Consider the following 14700-nt stretch of genomic DNA (forward strand, 5'->3'; position numbering starts at 1 on the left):
AGCCTCTGCAGGATTCGGGGCAGTGCTGGGGACCGGCTGGGTGCGAATCCCCTCGTAGTGACAAAGCCTCAGCTGGAGCCGAGCTGCTTCGAGGCTGCCACCAGGACAGGCGTTTAACTAGCTGCTTGGTAGTATTTAGGGAAAAATTTGTCAAATGTGCGTTTTTGTCTTGAACTGAAGTGATTTGGTGACGTGGTTCTTCGTTTAAACCAGGCTGCTGGAGGCAGCGTTTGTTTTTTTTCCTGGTTTCTATCTGCAGAGTCGAGCACAGAGCGTGGCAGTGTGAGTGCTTCCCTGCCAGAGCTCTGAGGACTGCCAGAGAAAACCAGTTAATGCCAACTAGCCAGTGGAAACGTCTTTGCAATGTCTGTTTCACAGCAAAAGAGCAGGTTTTCTTCCAGGAGGATGCGTGAGCTGTAATTCCCTCATGAGATCCTACAAATTACATATACAGCGACGTAACTGTCTTGTGCAGTACCACAGAAGAGCCAGAGCAGCTGAGATGAAACAAGATTAAATGCTAACTGCTGCAGAAGGAGGCTGTGCTGCAGCACTGCGAGGAAGGCAGAGTCCTGCAGGTCCTCAGCCAGAGGTACCGGAGGGCTGCACTGGTCTTACTGGAGACCACTGGACTTGTAAGCAAGGTGCAGTCCAGCACACTCTCTAACCTACCCGAGAGCATTATCCTAAGTAAGGAGTGCACTTGACACGTTAGGAAAATCCTTTGGGATGCGATCCTGACAGCCTTTTGTTCTTGAATTTGCAATGGACATTCCTGCTCTCGGTGCAAATCAGGTGCTGAGTGCTGTCAGGGTGCCCGGGGCAATGCGTGCCGTGCTGCTGCTGTTCTGCCTCCTGCGTGTGCAAGTGATTCAGATCAGCTATCCCTCTCCTGGTTGGCTTGGCACTTAAAAATTATTATTAATAATAATAATAGATTTAAAAAAATGCCCAGAAATTCCCCCTCTGAGCAATCAGAGGAGCCCAAACTCTTGCCTCATCTCTCTGTGACTCCAAGCCAAGAGTTTCACAGATTTTTTGCTGACCGTCTGGAGATCTTGTAACTCTGGCACCCCATTTCAAGTGGCTTCTAAAGCTGCTGTAGTAAACGGGCACGTGGCTTCTGCAGATAGCTCTGCCTGGAGGAAAGCAGCATTAATTCTGGTGGTTTTGTGGTTTGGGGTCCAAGCTGCGGATGTGCTGGGAGGGAGATGCTTTGGTTTAAGGGCTGGCTGGAGCAAATAGGGGCGAAAGCTGGTGCTGGGGGAGAGATGCTGGACCCGCTGGAGTGCTCTGCGATGGAGCTGAGTAGTTTTACTCCTGGCATTAAGAGATAAGGCCTTGTAGGGCATGTAATCAATCCTCCGGGTGATTCAGGCCGACTCGCTGTGAAGTAGTGAATGTGGAGGCATTGTGGTTCGGTAAGTAGGGCACCGAGCAGAAGTGTTAGATTGCGAGAGTTTCTAGCTGTCATTTTCAGCCTGGACCTTAAATTCACCTTGCCCTCTGGAACATTGTTTTCCCCGAGTCCTCGGGAGACTTCAGTGGCGGATTTTATTGGGGCTGGGGATAGGAGAAGCCTGCCTGGAACCAGAGGTAAGTGGGTTTAGTTTAAATGAAGTGATTTTTATTATTACTGTTTCTCTTGGGTCGCACAGCAGCAGTGTGTCTGTGCTGAATGGCAAAGCTGGCTTGGCAAAAACCCCAAACACCAGCTCTCGGTGGTGCTGCTGCCCCTGTGAGCTGTAAAGGGTTTTGGCTGAGCCAGCGGCTTGGGTTGAACACTCGCACGTCACCAGCACTGCCTTATTGCTGCTTTTACCCCAGCTCTCGTTTCTAAAGGTGCCTTTTTTTTTTCCCAAAAACGCTTGAATGCATCAAAAACCCCGCTCACTGCCTGCTGTGTTTTTCCTGCAGGCGTGGGACCGAGCCGGCTGTGGTGCGACCAGTGATGAGCACGGCGTGGTCAGCTTGAGGGGTGCTTAGGGAAATTATTAGGGGATTAAATTAGGGGATAAATTAGGGGATTAGCCTGGTTCTGCCCTGCTTTAAGAAGTGTTGGTTTTAGGGTTTCTAAAGGACTGAACCATCAGGGTCATGCTGCCTTTGTACTCCTCTGCGCTTTAAAAACAATAGGAAAGGCCCTAATTCCCCTCGAGCCGTTCAAACTGGGCTGGAACTGGCATAAAAAGTGCCCTGAGGACCTGGAAGGAGGCCGGGGCGGTGCCCGAAGCCCCCCGGCGCCCCCCGAAGCCCCCCGGCTGCTGCCGGTGCCGAGCCGGGCGCGGCCACCAGGGGGCGATCGTGACTGGGGCCGCGGAGCTCCGGGCTGGGGGGGGCGCTTGGGGGGCACCCCAGGGCCCTCCCATGGGGGATTTGGGGGCACTCCGGGCACCCGTGGGGCTCCGAGCTGGGGAGGGGATCTTGGGGGGCACCCTGAGACTGTGGAGCTCTGCACTGGGGGGATTTGGAGAGCCCCAGGGCCATGTAGAGCTCTGGGCTGGGGGCGTGGGGGGGGTCTTGGGGGCTCGGTGCTGGGTTTTGGGGGTCCTGGGGGGCACCCCGAGGCTTCAGAGCTCCGTGCTGGGGGGTTTGGGGCAGCACCAGGGTGCTGCGGAGCTCTGCAGGGGTCCTGGGGGGCACCTCAGGGTTCAGCGGAGCTCTGTGCTTGGGGGGGGGTTGGAGAGGGCACTCCTGGGCCCTGTGGAGCTCCGTGCTTGGGGAGGGGTCCTGGGGGTTGCCCTGGGGCAAGCTGCTGGGAGCCCTGGGTGGCTCGGTGGCACGCTGAGCGCTTCGGGAGAGGGATGGAAGGATAAAGGGAGGCTTAATGGGTACAGCGTGTTGAAACGAGCCACCCCCGTGCTGGGGAAAGGTGGGATTTCAGGGGTTTGTGCTCCAAATCCTGTAGAAAACCAAGGCCTCTCCGCTGTGGGCTAGGAGCCGCTCTGCGTGCTGTTTGTGTTGTGTCTCCCTGGGCTCCTAGGGCACAGCACGCCTTGGCGAGGAAGCCAAGCTCTGCAGACCTGGTGGTGATCCCCTAATCATGATCCCCCGATTGCCTTCGGGGAAGACATCCTTTGGGGTCAGCCTCGGTGCCTGCCTGGGAGCTGGGGCCCTGCAGCCAGCCCCCCAGGACTCACACTGGGGTTCAGCTGCCCCCAACCCCTTTGATTTTAGCATTAAATCTCAGAGACTTTAGTGGTGCCCAGCGAGGTAAATGCTGCTCCTTCCTATAGGAACGCAGGATTTTGTTCTGCCCGGGCACTGCGTACTGCAGGGGTTAAGTTACGGTTGGCTTTGGGGAGGAAAGGAAAATCTCTCAAAGTAATTAACTTAAGATGCTGACGCTAATGAACGGCCTTTCAAAGCTGGGGCTGGTGGGGAGGGTTGATGGGAATCCCCTGTTGAATCAGTGACATTTGGGCCTTAGGAGTGATTCTGCAATTATTAGGCTGAAATGATGTTGAACATGAAGTTAATCCTGTTATCTTGCAAACATTGAGGAAACTGCTTGCTCTGGATAACTCTGTAATGGGATTATTCTAGTGAGTCTGGCACCCTTGACATTCCCTGTCTGTTCAGGGTTTTTTCTTATTTTCCTGCTTGGGTTACGGTACCCATCAGTCTCCCTGCAGGTAGTTTTGGGGGATGGTGTCTGGGGCACTGTTTCCTGATACTGATGGATTTTTTTATAGAATTATTTTGATAAAGAGCACCCCCATTGCCTTGTGAAGCGATTCCTTCCTCCGCAGCAAAGATCCCTTGAGTTCAACCCTAACTAAAAGCCTAGGAAAAGAGCTGAAGAGCAAGGACGAGTGTGAACTGAGCCCTCCTTCATCACGCTGTCGGTGAGCTCCCGTGCTGCAGACTGCTCCCGAGCCATCGTATGCTCCGAGAGCCATCAGCTCTGGTTTGAGAGCATCATCCTGCATCCCCGATAGCCTGTGGCAGTTGTTCTAGGCAAAAGCAGCCGGTGGCATTTTCAAATCATTGTCTCGAGGGTGTTCTTCCAGCCATCAGTCTGAGACATTGCTGCTTGGCCGATGTCGGGAGCGAGACAAGAACAGAGATGATCCAGCAGGGAGGAGAGGAGAAAAGCCCTGCTGCACATCCCAGGGTTTGCTGAGGTTCATTACGGACGTGATGCTTTCCTGCTGGCCCCACGGACCTCCAAGGTTTGGTGGCCTGAGTTTTAGGCAGGGTTTGTCACCAGCGGGAGCAATGGGACAGTCGCTGCCAGGTCAAGTCCGTGGCTGCAGCAGAGCAAAACGTGGTGACCATCACTAGAGTCAAGAAGTGTTTTTCCTACAATATCCACTAAGTGAGCAGGTGACTTCATGGCAAACCAGGAATTTCCATAAATGTGGGAAAGTTCCATTAATAAGAGTCACTCACCTTTTAATTTCCCATGTTGATTTATTCTTCTTTTTTTGCTAAAGCTGATCCGAATCTGTCAGAACCACAGATTTTTTTTGGAGGCTTTTTTCTCCTCCCTTGAAAAAGGTGAGGGTTTGTTCTGAGGACTGCTTTGGAAGGAGGGATGAAAGGGCACGGAGAAAGGGTTTGGTGTTCACATTTGCACACCCAAAATTTTGTGTACACATTTGAATGTCTTCTCTAATGCATCCTGGCTGTAAGTACAGTTTGAGCAGTGTGCTTACTGGAGCCGTGGTTTTCAGCCTCGTTTGTGCACCTTTGAGGAGCTTTCGATGGGAAGTGCAGATCCTCAGGGTTAGTGAACTGAAAAGTGCCTGTTTTCCTCAGTAGCTTTCGGACCCTCTAAAGGTAATTAATTCTCAGCGACTCTCCCCGCGAGCTGAAGCCCTGAACTCACATCTTGGCGCTGCTGCTCTCGTGCTAGGCGTTTCCAGGAGGGAGCTCTTCGGATGCCGTGCTGGGGATTTCACACCGATGCTCGATGCTCACCCGTGGGGTCTTCCCCCCGCTCAGCAGTGCCTGTAGGGCTGCATTCTTCAATCCCAGCTCATCTCAAGGTGTCTGACACAGCCGTGAGGTTTGCCAGGGCTGCCGTGGGCAGGAGCCAGGTGGGTCGGCTGCGCTGCGTAGCCCGCTGACTTTTGGGGGCTGGAGGTGTGAGTACAGCTCGTGTGAGCCTGCCAGGGTTGGCTGTAGGCTTGTTGGCTTACATACCTGAAATAGTAGCGTGCGGTAGCTCTTGTGCTGCAAAATTTGTCTGAGGGGGTGAGCAAATATTGGAGCAGCTGGCCCTCGCGGAGCTCACGGCTGCTGGTGGTCCCAAAGCCGGTCCTGAAGGGCTGTGGGGGCTGTGCCAGGCTGGAAACGGCCTCTGGGAGAGACAGCTTCTTGCGAGGCTACCACGAGCTGCGCCTCCCGACCCGTCGGCGTTATCTCATCTTGTGACATTTCCTTTAATTATACGGAACGTCCTTGACGCGGTAAACAATGGCCGTGGCATTGTCTCTGCAGCCCGTGAGTCAGGCACGGCTCAGGCGCCGTTCGGTGTGGGGACGGGGCTGGGGGCAGCGGGTGCCCTAAGCTCCCTGCCGGCCGTGGTCGCCTCTGCTCCTGCCACAGGCACCTGCCCCGTTTTGCTTTCAGGGGACCTTTTTTGGGTGGTTAGGAGGGCGCTGTATGAAGGCAAGGGATGGGGTTTGGGGAGTACAGAGCTCACATTCGGCTCCTGCTCCTCCGAGCCTTTCACAATTCTCTCCCAAGCAAAATCGGGGGCTCAAAAAGGGTAAGGAAGGGGACGGTCCCCATCCCAACCCCAAGCTCTGCTTTGGCCACGCCAGCAGCCATCTCTCGCTCTGCCCGTGTCAATCTCTCACCCTGCTGCTGCCCGGGGACACCTTGGAGGTTGAGCAACAGCAAATATCAGGAGAGCAGAGGCTGAGGCTCGCTGCTGGGTGGGACCCGTGGGCTGGCCGTGCCACTGCCCGGGGTGGTCCCCGGTGGCTCCACGAAACGTATTTGGCTAGATGAACTTCCTAAGCCTTATCTGGTTCCTTAAATAGAGAATAAAGCTTGTATCAACATGAATCACAAAGTTGATAAACTGGAATGGTTCCTCTCGGAGCTGTCTGCTCGTATTGAGCAAATATTTATTCGCATTGTTTCAGGAGGCATATTTGTGCAAGACGGAGGTCAAACCTGTAATTACCTGCTGGGTCCGCGCTGCTCCAAGTGGTGCTGGAAACGCACCGCGCTTGGAGGAAGCTTTGAAAGCCCGGTGTTGGTGTGCGATGCTGAAGCTGTGGTTTAAAAACTGCAAACTTTCCACCGGGTCTGAGGCGCACGGGTGCAAAAAAAAGCATTTTGTGGTGAAATTTAAGGGGCTGGAGCCAGAGCTGCTGCCGCTCCTTTTAAACGCTGCGCCGTGGCAGGGAGCTTGGGTTTCTCTTCCAAGCGTATCTGCTGGAGATGATCAGAAGCTGAGATTGTGTGCCAAGCTCGCCTTGCATCTTAATGAGCAGCTTCTAGCCTAGTCAATAATTAAAGCAGAGCAGGTGCGGTGGAAGTTGGGTGTTCCCCAAAAAGCTAAACCAAGGCGCTTTTGTGCGTCCCCCTGGCCGGAGCCAAGCGAGGGAAGGATGGTAGGATGCCCTGGCACTGGCTGGCTTTGTGCAGGAATTTGGAAAAAAAAAAATGTAACCGGGGACTGAGGCGCTCTAGGTGTCAAAGGGTAATGGGGCTTCTCTGCAATGGGCCCTTGGAGGTGGTGGAGAAAACCCTGAGATGTGCTGCTGCACTTTTGGGTTTTGGAATGAGGAGCACGTGCGCTCGCTGAGATTTTTGTGAAATGTTAAAAAGGAGGAAACTGCTTCTATAGAGCTCATCCTGCCCTTCGTCCTGGCGAGCGCGTGGGCAGGGAGGCTTTCAGCTCTGGGGAGTCTGCAGTCCTGGAGGATTAGAGATAGGAAGAGAGAGGTGGGACCATGAGCTGGATGAATCAGAGCAGGGGTCGTTCTTGCTGTGAATTTGCAGCCTCCCTGTGGTGCTTTAGGAGCTTCTCCCACCCTTTTACAGGTGGCACAGAAGGACAGACCTCGCTGCTGAAGGGCTCGGTTATTTCAATCGTGTCTGTTTAAAGCTGCCAGGTATTTGGGAGCGGGGCACCCAAAGGAAGGGCACCGAGTGCTTGTGCTGTGCCGGTCCCAAACCAGTGCCTGCTCGGGGCTGGAGAGGAGGGGGACGTTTGGTTGGCTTGTGCTGGAGCTCTGCTCGTCTCCTTGTTCCTTACCTCCAGCATTTTGCAGCCTTAGGTTCTAGGTTCTCCTCTGAATACCCCAGTTCTGTTGTCTGGGGGCAGTTCTAAATAGGTGTAAGAAGAGCCAAGCCGAACGTCGTGTTTGTCTCTTCCCCCAACAATGGAATAATTAATGTAATTTTCCCCGCGCTTTTGCTTAATGTTTTCCTAATAATGTAGCTGGGAGTGACAGATGGGCATCCTGCCGCCGAGTGCCTCGCTGTTGGGAATATGCTGTTGCTTTGCTGCTGCCTGATGCTCTGCTGGAATGCAGCCTGGCTCTGTGCTTCCTTTGGCTCCTGCCCAGTGTGGCCGTGACGCCGCTCCGAGGTGCTGCAGCGAGCAGCCTGGCGGCACTGGAGGTTCCCTGGCCTGAAGCTGGCACAGCCGTGAGTCACCGCAGCCACCGACCCAGCCACGATGTGACCGAATCTTTAATTTCCAGGACTGCATTCCTTCGCCTGCCCTCACCTGCAAACAGGAAAATCTCCCTCCTGCGCGGTGAGCGGTGGCAGCGAGGGGCGAGGAGGCGCTGCAGGTGATGTGGTTTCAGCGCCGGCTGAAATGGCTCTCGGTGAAAGCTGCGTTTCCTCTGCTGGGAAACCAATTTACGGGGTATCGTGGCCTCAAACCCGGCCCCGAAACCCTCTGCACGGCCTCCTTTTGCTTGGGCCTCTAGTTAAGCAGCTCCTTTCCTCCTGGCCACCCTCTTTGACCGTGAGACTTCCCAGTGGTGTGCGCTCTGCTTTGCTTTTCCTTCCTCTTGGTGAGGCCGAGCCTCCAGCCGTGCTCGGCCCCCCTCGACATCTGGGCTCCCCACCGCGGCACCGCCATGTCCCGGACTGGGCGGACTGGTGGGGACTGGAATGCTCTGGGAAATGGGAGTTTCCCGCTTGGAAATGTCACGGGAAGCACCGAGGAAATCACGCGGTTCGGGAGCGCTTACCTCACCGCGCTCTCATCCGAACCAGCCCGAACAATGCGGTGCCAGCTGCCTTATAAATAAACTGCTTTCCGTTTCCACGCCGGGTCTGGGGCTGGCTCGTGGTGCCGCGCCGGGGGAAGGAAGAGCGTCACGGCGTGTCGGCTCACGACCTCCCAGATGGACTGCCCGGCTTCCTCGTGCTGGGCTGCTGCTGTCATGAATAACTTCCACGTGCTCCTTCCGAGCCCAAAATGGGCAGTTTTGTAGGCAGCCAGAGCTGCTGTAGGTTTTTTTTATGCTCTCCCTATTCTGTTGAAGGCACTGAGGATTGCTAGCAAAGGAATTGCGGCAGAGTCTGTCCTGATTAGTGCTGTTACCACCTTTTTTTTCTCATTTCAACCCTGGTAAAATGTTGCCATGGGCTTGTACGCGTGCGTCAGGCGGGTGCGTTTTTGTCGAGGACGGAGCCCCGGCCTTCCTGGGCAGGAGGAGGACGCCCAGTATCGCCGGCTGGGCGCAGCCCGCTCTGCGGGGAGGGGATGGCTCAGGAGTCCTTTCTCATGTCCCCACGGCTGAATCACGGAGCACAAACGTCTGAGTCACCGCGGATGAATGCGGCGTTTCACGTCGGTGTGAGCCGAGATGCCAACAGCAGCGGCTTTATTAGCGCAGCTAATACTCATTATGGGGTTCATTAGGTTCTGAAGTGAACCAGTCCAGGAGGGCTGCTTTTGCAGCGTGTGGAAGCAGGCAGTGCCACTTGAACGCCAGGTTTTTAATGGGATGCCGGCCTGGATGGAGAGGAAATGAAACTTCAGAGGCGAGCTTTGGTGTGCGACGTGCCCCGCTGCTTGCTGCGGGCGTCCGCTGCCCGTAACCGCTCCTCTCACCTCGTGTCACCCGCTGGCTCTCCTGAAACCCCAGAGCGTTTTCCTGCGACTTTCATGGTTACTAAATTTTCAGAAGGAAACGTCAAAGGGACTGTCAGCCGGTGACCCCTTTTGCTTTCCTGGAGAAAGCTATTTGCTATTTCGAGCTCTTCCTTCTCGTGGAGGCCTTCGCCTGTCCCCGAGGAGGAGCGGCAGTACGCCGGTTTCTCCCGCCCGGCAATGTCAGATGGGGATTTTGGGCATTTGCTACTTGTCCTTGCTCAAAGTGTGGATTTTCCTTTAGCATAGATGTGCAGCTGGCTGGGGGCTGAGGTTTTGCCCCCTGGCTGCTGTTGGCAGAGCTGGGGCTGAGCCCAGAGCATCAGGGTGCTGCGCTCCTCGTGCACCACTGGCAGAGGACTTGGGCCCGCGGCTTTGTCCCATATTTTTCTCCTGCTGTTCCCCCCCAGCGAGAAGAGCTGCTGCTGATATTCCTAAAGAGCACCTGAAATCCAGACCCGGCTGTGATGTGACGTGCAGATCTGCAGTTCTTCGCTCCTCGAGCAGCTCAGCCCTGCCTTTTGTACACTTCTACACATCTAAACGTGAGCACCTTTGCCAGGTAGCCTTGTAGATTCCCTTCAGGAAGGTTCATTAGGCCTAATCAGTGGTACAGCAATGTGGAAGTGCTTTATTGCAGCTTGTGATTTCGCAGCCTGGCGAGTTGCTGTGCGGCACCGGAGCCTGAGAAGCTGTCGCTGTGCATCCTTGGGGAGTGCAGCATCGGTTTAAACCCCTCTCACTGAAACTCAGACTAATGGTTCCTGTTCCACTAACGTAGAAACAAAGGGTCAGGCACAGGATTGTGCTTTAACCACCTTCCACATGTCTTCTGTCCTGCGACACAGCTTTGTGTGCTCTTAATTCACAGCAAATGCAGTGTAAAATGCAACGGCTTCAATCTCCTGGGAAGTCAGGCGGGTACGGAGCAAGTGTGTGGCTCTCTGCAGCCCTTGGGTGGGTTTTGCAGACCTCCTTCCAAGCAGGACAGCTGATGCAGGGACTTGGATAGAGGCTGGAAGCCATCTCTCCAAACTTTGTGGGTCCCTGCCAGATGGCTGCATATTTAAATGGCTTTAAAATGGCTTTTCCTTTTGTTTCCAAGCAAAGAGCCTGAAATGAGGTGGAGCATGCCCATAACCGGTGCGTTAATTGCCCACAAGGAAAATGGAAAGTGCCTCCAAGCCTGAGCACTGCGGCTGAGCAGGGACCGGTGGTGGGAGGGTGAGAAGAGCAGCGCTTCCAGCACCGTGCATGTGTCCTGTGTGAGGGAGGAGAGTGGCATTTGCTCGTCCACCCCCTCGTGTCTGCTGATCCGTGCTCCTCCACCTGCTCCTGCTGTCCGTCCGTCCATCTGTCCATCCGTCCTGCTGGCCGTGCCACACAGAGGCACACCCGCTTCCCCCTGTGTTTTTGCAGCTGTGCTTCAGAGGCAAGGAGCGGATTTTGCGAGCTGGATGCCTGGAGTGTCAGTGGAGGGACCGAGGGCATCGACATCTTCCAGGTGTCCTTGTGACTTTGGTGCAGTTTCATTAGGCTTCACCACGACCCCTGCCCTCTCCGGTGTGGCTGCAGAGCTGCCCCTGCGTGTGGCGGTCTCGTTTCGGTTGTTCCACCGATGTGCGCTGCTCCCAGCTGGACCAGCCCCAGTTGATAATCTGGGATTTTGTTGTTTCCCAGAATAGCAGCTTTTTGTGTGTGTGTGTTTCGCTACTGGGACTGCTGCAGCACCGAGCTCGTCTCAAGCTCGCCCTGGCTGATATTCAGAGGCTGAAGCAGCGCGGCTGCCGGCCTGGCAGGAGCAGGGACCTCGAGGGCTGCAGCAAACCCTGGTGTTTGAAACCGTTTCCAGGAGAAACCTGGATGTGTCAGATGGGTTCGGGTTTCAGATTAGTCACTTCTGCGAATTCCTGCGTGTTTTTGAAAATGTTCTGTTTCCTCTGGGCTAAGACAAAGCTGCTGAATGCTTCAACGTCGCCCCGTCCCGCTGCGTCTGTAGGACACCAAAGCCCAAACACAAACTTTGGGTGAAAAAGAGCAGAATCCGAGTGGGAGTATTTAAATTCTGTTGTGATGCAAATGCTGAGAGGGGCGTTTGGAACCGTAGCCATCGAGATGAGATGCGTGTATCAAAAATAAACTTTTATTTCCCTTACCGAAGCCCCTTTGTTTAATTTAGAGGAGAAGAGCCTCTCCCCGCCCCTCCTACCTTCCCGGTAACTTTAGCGGAGAGGGGAATTGTTGTTAAATCCTACTTTTATCATGCACCTGGCTCTGTGCACAGCAGCTGGGGCACTTTGTGATTCCCTTTAACCCCAGGGCTGTGTTACAGCACGGGGCTTTCCCCCCTGGCTGTGCGTGGCTCAGGTAGGCTCTCAGCACCCCTCCGCTCTCCCTCCTGGCTCCCAGCTTTTTCAGGGCTGGGTGCTGGGAAGGACCGAGGGGTGTTGATGATTTGGGTTGTGCAGCTCAGTGGCTGGAGCCTTGGCTGTCTCCTCCCCTTCCTGAGCTTCAGCCCCAGCCAGCGCGGCTCTGGAATGACAGGCATTCCTGCGCCAGGGGAGCTGGCATGGGCGCCTATTTATGAGAATCAAGTGCCTGGGCTCCGGGGGACGGGGACGGGACCCTCACCGCACACCCTGACACCACCTCGCCTCCCGTAGCCGCCGCGCTCGCCCAGCACTGGAGCCTTGCCCGTTTGTGGCCGTGGATTTACCATTCCTGAGGGCTCCGGAGCTCTCCCGGGGTCCCGGCTGCTTTTTCTCTCCCTTCCCGCTGCCTCCCGGAGAGCCACTGGGGTAGGGATCGGATGGGGCAGCCGCACTTCTCCAGACCGGTCAGTCCGGCTGCTTTCGGTGAGTAATGGAGGGCAAGGGAGAGAGGGACGGCGGGGCAGGACCGCAGGTGAAACGGAGGAGTCGGGAGGGGAGGAATGCAACGCGGGGCTTGTGTAACCTGCGCCCGGCTGGGAGCCGGGAGGAGAAACGGGAGGAATCACTCCATTTCCTTCCTTTCTCCTCCGTCCCGCGCGGTGCTGCGTTCTGCTGGTCCGCGGGCAGGCTCCGAGCTCAGGTTTTTGGGGTTGGCTGCGGGGGCACGAGCTTTGCGAATAAAAGTGCCTCCTTGTGTGTGAAGCACCCCGCTTTTGGGGCTTGGCAGTCGCCTCTCTGCTTGTTTTCTCTCTCCTCTGCCAGGTAGCTCTCGGCTTGAGTTTTAGCTGATGGGGTTTGGTGCATGGGGAGAGCCGATCCTCCCCTGTTTGAGGCTCTGGGAGCGGTGCTGCTTCCCAGACACCGCCCGGTGCCGTGCCTGGGACTGGGATGCGCTGGAATCTGTTTCTGCTGTCACATCCCCAGGGCTGGCAGCTGCCCGGCCCGAGCTGCCCACTCCGTGCACCAAATTAGCTGATTTTTACAGAAACACTTGACACCACGCACAGCAAGCTCCCCGAGGGACAGATGATTTCTCTCATTCTTTTTCGCTTTTATGACTTTGAACCTCCCGAGCGTTTTTAGGGCTCAGATTAAAGCGGGGACTTTGCTCCCCACCCCCGGTTCGCTCTGGCTGGTCTTGTTCAAGAGCTGCTAAAAATAAGTGGTATTGAGAGAAGAAAACTTCATCCTTCTCTGCGCTGTCAGTGGCGATGGGCAGCGTCTCCTCGGGTCTAGGGGCTGGTAGAGGATGGATCCTCCCCGTCTCAGCCTCATCTCTCACCAGGCACCAGAGCTGGGGGTGACTTGGAGAGGAGTGGGGTCACCGGCACGATGATGCTGTGCCGTGCCCGAGGCTGGAGGCCGGCAGCCCGGGGGTTCCTGCAGCTGGTCTCGGGTCTTTGCTCGTGGTGCTGCTTGCGGAGCTCCTCCGGAACAAATTGGGACTTTGGAGAGACGGCTGGGGTGTTAATTTTGGCACGATGCTGGTGAAAAGGAAGGTCTGGGGAAGATTATGGTGATCAGCGATGTACAGAACCCAAGGGCTGGGACTATTTGAGGCTGCTTTGTGATCGCAGTCTTCTCTTGCTTTAAGGTCAGGGTTTGTGTCTTCCCCGGACCCTTCAGGAAGCGCGCGTGAAGTTTCCGAAGCTGCTATCGGAAGCTAGAAACATTCACTCAAAGCGCTTTTCTGATGCCCTAACCTTAACAGCGCTTCCATCAAAGGAGTCTTTGTTTGCTTGTTGGGTCGGAGCTGTTCGCTTGAAAGCGTTTTGCATTCTGAGCTGCTCGGCCTGGCACGAGGAGGCCGAGTAACCCTGCGGCCCGTGCACCGGCGCCGTTTTGGCACCGGGAGCGTTTGTTGCAGCGCGGGCTGGGCTTCGCAAGGCGCTCTGGCTGTAGCCTGAGGTCCAGGCTCTGCTGCAAAACGTGCTCCCGAGGTGCGGTAACGTCGGGGTTGTAATGAGCAGCAAAAAGCTCCCGATGCACCTGCAGGCCTGGGGACAGCACAACAGCTCGGGGAACGGAGGTGATTGAGGTGCTGGGAGCTGCTGCCGCGGCGTCGAGTGCCTAATTTGTCCCGGTGACGTCTGGCTTTCGGTGAAGCACTCGCAGCGTAGCACGGCCCCGTGAACTGACAGACCCACAGCAGCGAGCCTCGAGGCCACGGCTGGGGCAGAAGTGCCCGGTGAGCTCCTCGTGAACAGAAATCCTGGAGCTTGAGCTAATTACCAGTTACCACTCCAGTGCCACCAGTCACTGCTGCAGTAAGGGATGGGCTCTGAGGGAAATGTGGTTTGTCCACGGTAGCAATCTGGCTCCGGAGCTCACGATTTACACGCTGTGAGTCCTCTCCAGAAGGAAATGAGAAAGCATCAGCGTATTCTTCGTGAGGCTCTGTCCAGAAGGATGGAATTAAAGAGCTCTCCCATCCCCGGACAGGGGCAGAGATCCTGCTGTACCGCGGGTGAGATGCGTCTGCTGGGACTCAGGGCGGCTCTGCCAGCCCTCGGGTGTCTGCAGAGACATTTTGGGGAGAAAAGCAGCAAGTTCTCATCTTTTCCTAACAGCTTTTGTCCTGTCCTGGGGCTCGCTGACCCTCCTTAGAGCAGGGTTGTGCCACTTTGTTCATGAGCACTGGAAATCAGCCGTTTCCCTCCCAGGCATTTAGGAATAGAATATGAATTGTCAGCATCTGGGAGCCGCTGCTTTGATTTCTTCACATCCTCCTTGCTTTGTTAGGGTCCCCAACTTGGGCCTTGAAGTGATTTTCAGTTTATGTAATGGTGTGTCAGCCCAAAACAAAATAAACTTCTCCATAGCCCTGCTGGCTTTTGATGGTGTGTGGCCTGAGTCGAAACGGTTTCAGAATTCACCAGGACCCCGTTCTGCAGTGACCTGCGCTCGATGCAGCTTGGCTCTGATTTTAATTCTTGAATTCTCTGCCCCAGAGGCCCAGCTGTCTCGTAGTGTCGCAGGTATCCTCCCTAGGAGAGATGACCCTTAACGAAGTAAAGGATTCATGTTCATGTTGGTGCCTGAAACCTCTGCGGTGCCTTTTTCTGGGCTGGTAACACACTGCACAGAAGGGTTTTTTGGGGGTTGATCGACTGTATTTGCTCTTGTGACAGTTTCTCCTGCCTAGGACCTTCATGGGGCTGTTAGACCGATGTATTTATGTGCTGG

The 14700-nt window shown here is 55.4% G+C and overlaps 1 protein-coding gene across 10 annotated transcripts in view; it reads left to right on the forward strand.

Moving 5' to 3' along the window:
* The window catches only part of PHACTR4 (phosphatase and actin regulator 4), a 61067-nt gene that overhangs the window by 27367 nt on the left and 19000 nt on the right, over window positions 1-14700 (forward strand). The window contains exon 2 of one of the 10 annotated variants that reach the window (XM_084300674.1): window positions 9493-9627. The exons of 8 other annotated variants lie outside the window; for them this stretch is intronic. In XM_084300674.1, the coding sequence (XP_084156800.1) occupies window positions 9493-9627 (135 nt within the window). Of the gene's footprint in view, window positions 1-9492; window positions 9628-11645; window positions 11938-14700 lie in introns of those variants that run through there. One more of the 10 variants, XM_084300676.1, reaches the window with a different exon arrangement.

The sequence above is a fragment of the Netta rufina genome (assembly GCF_964035555.1).
Source record: "Netta rufina genome assembly, chromosome: 23".
In the NCBI taxonomy this organism is placed as follows: Eukaryota; Metazoa; Chordata; class Aves; order Anseriformes; family Anatidae; genus Netta; species Netta rufina.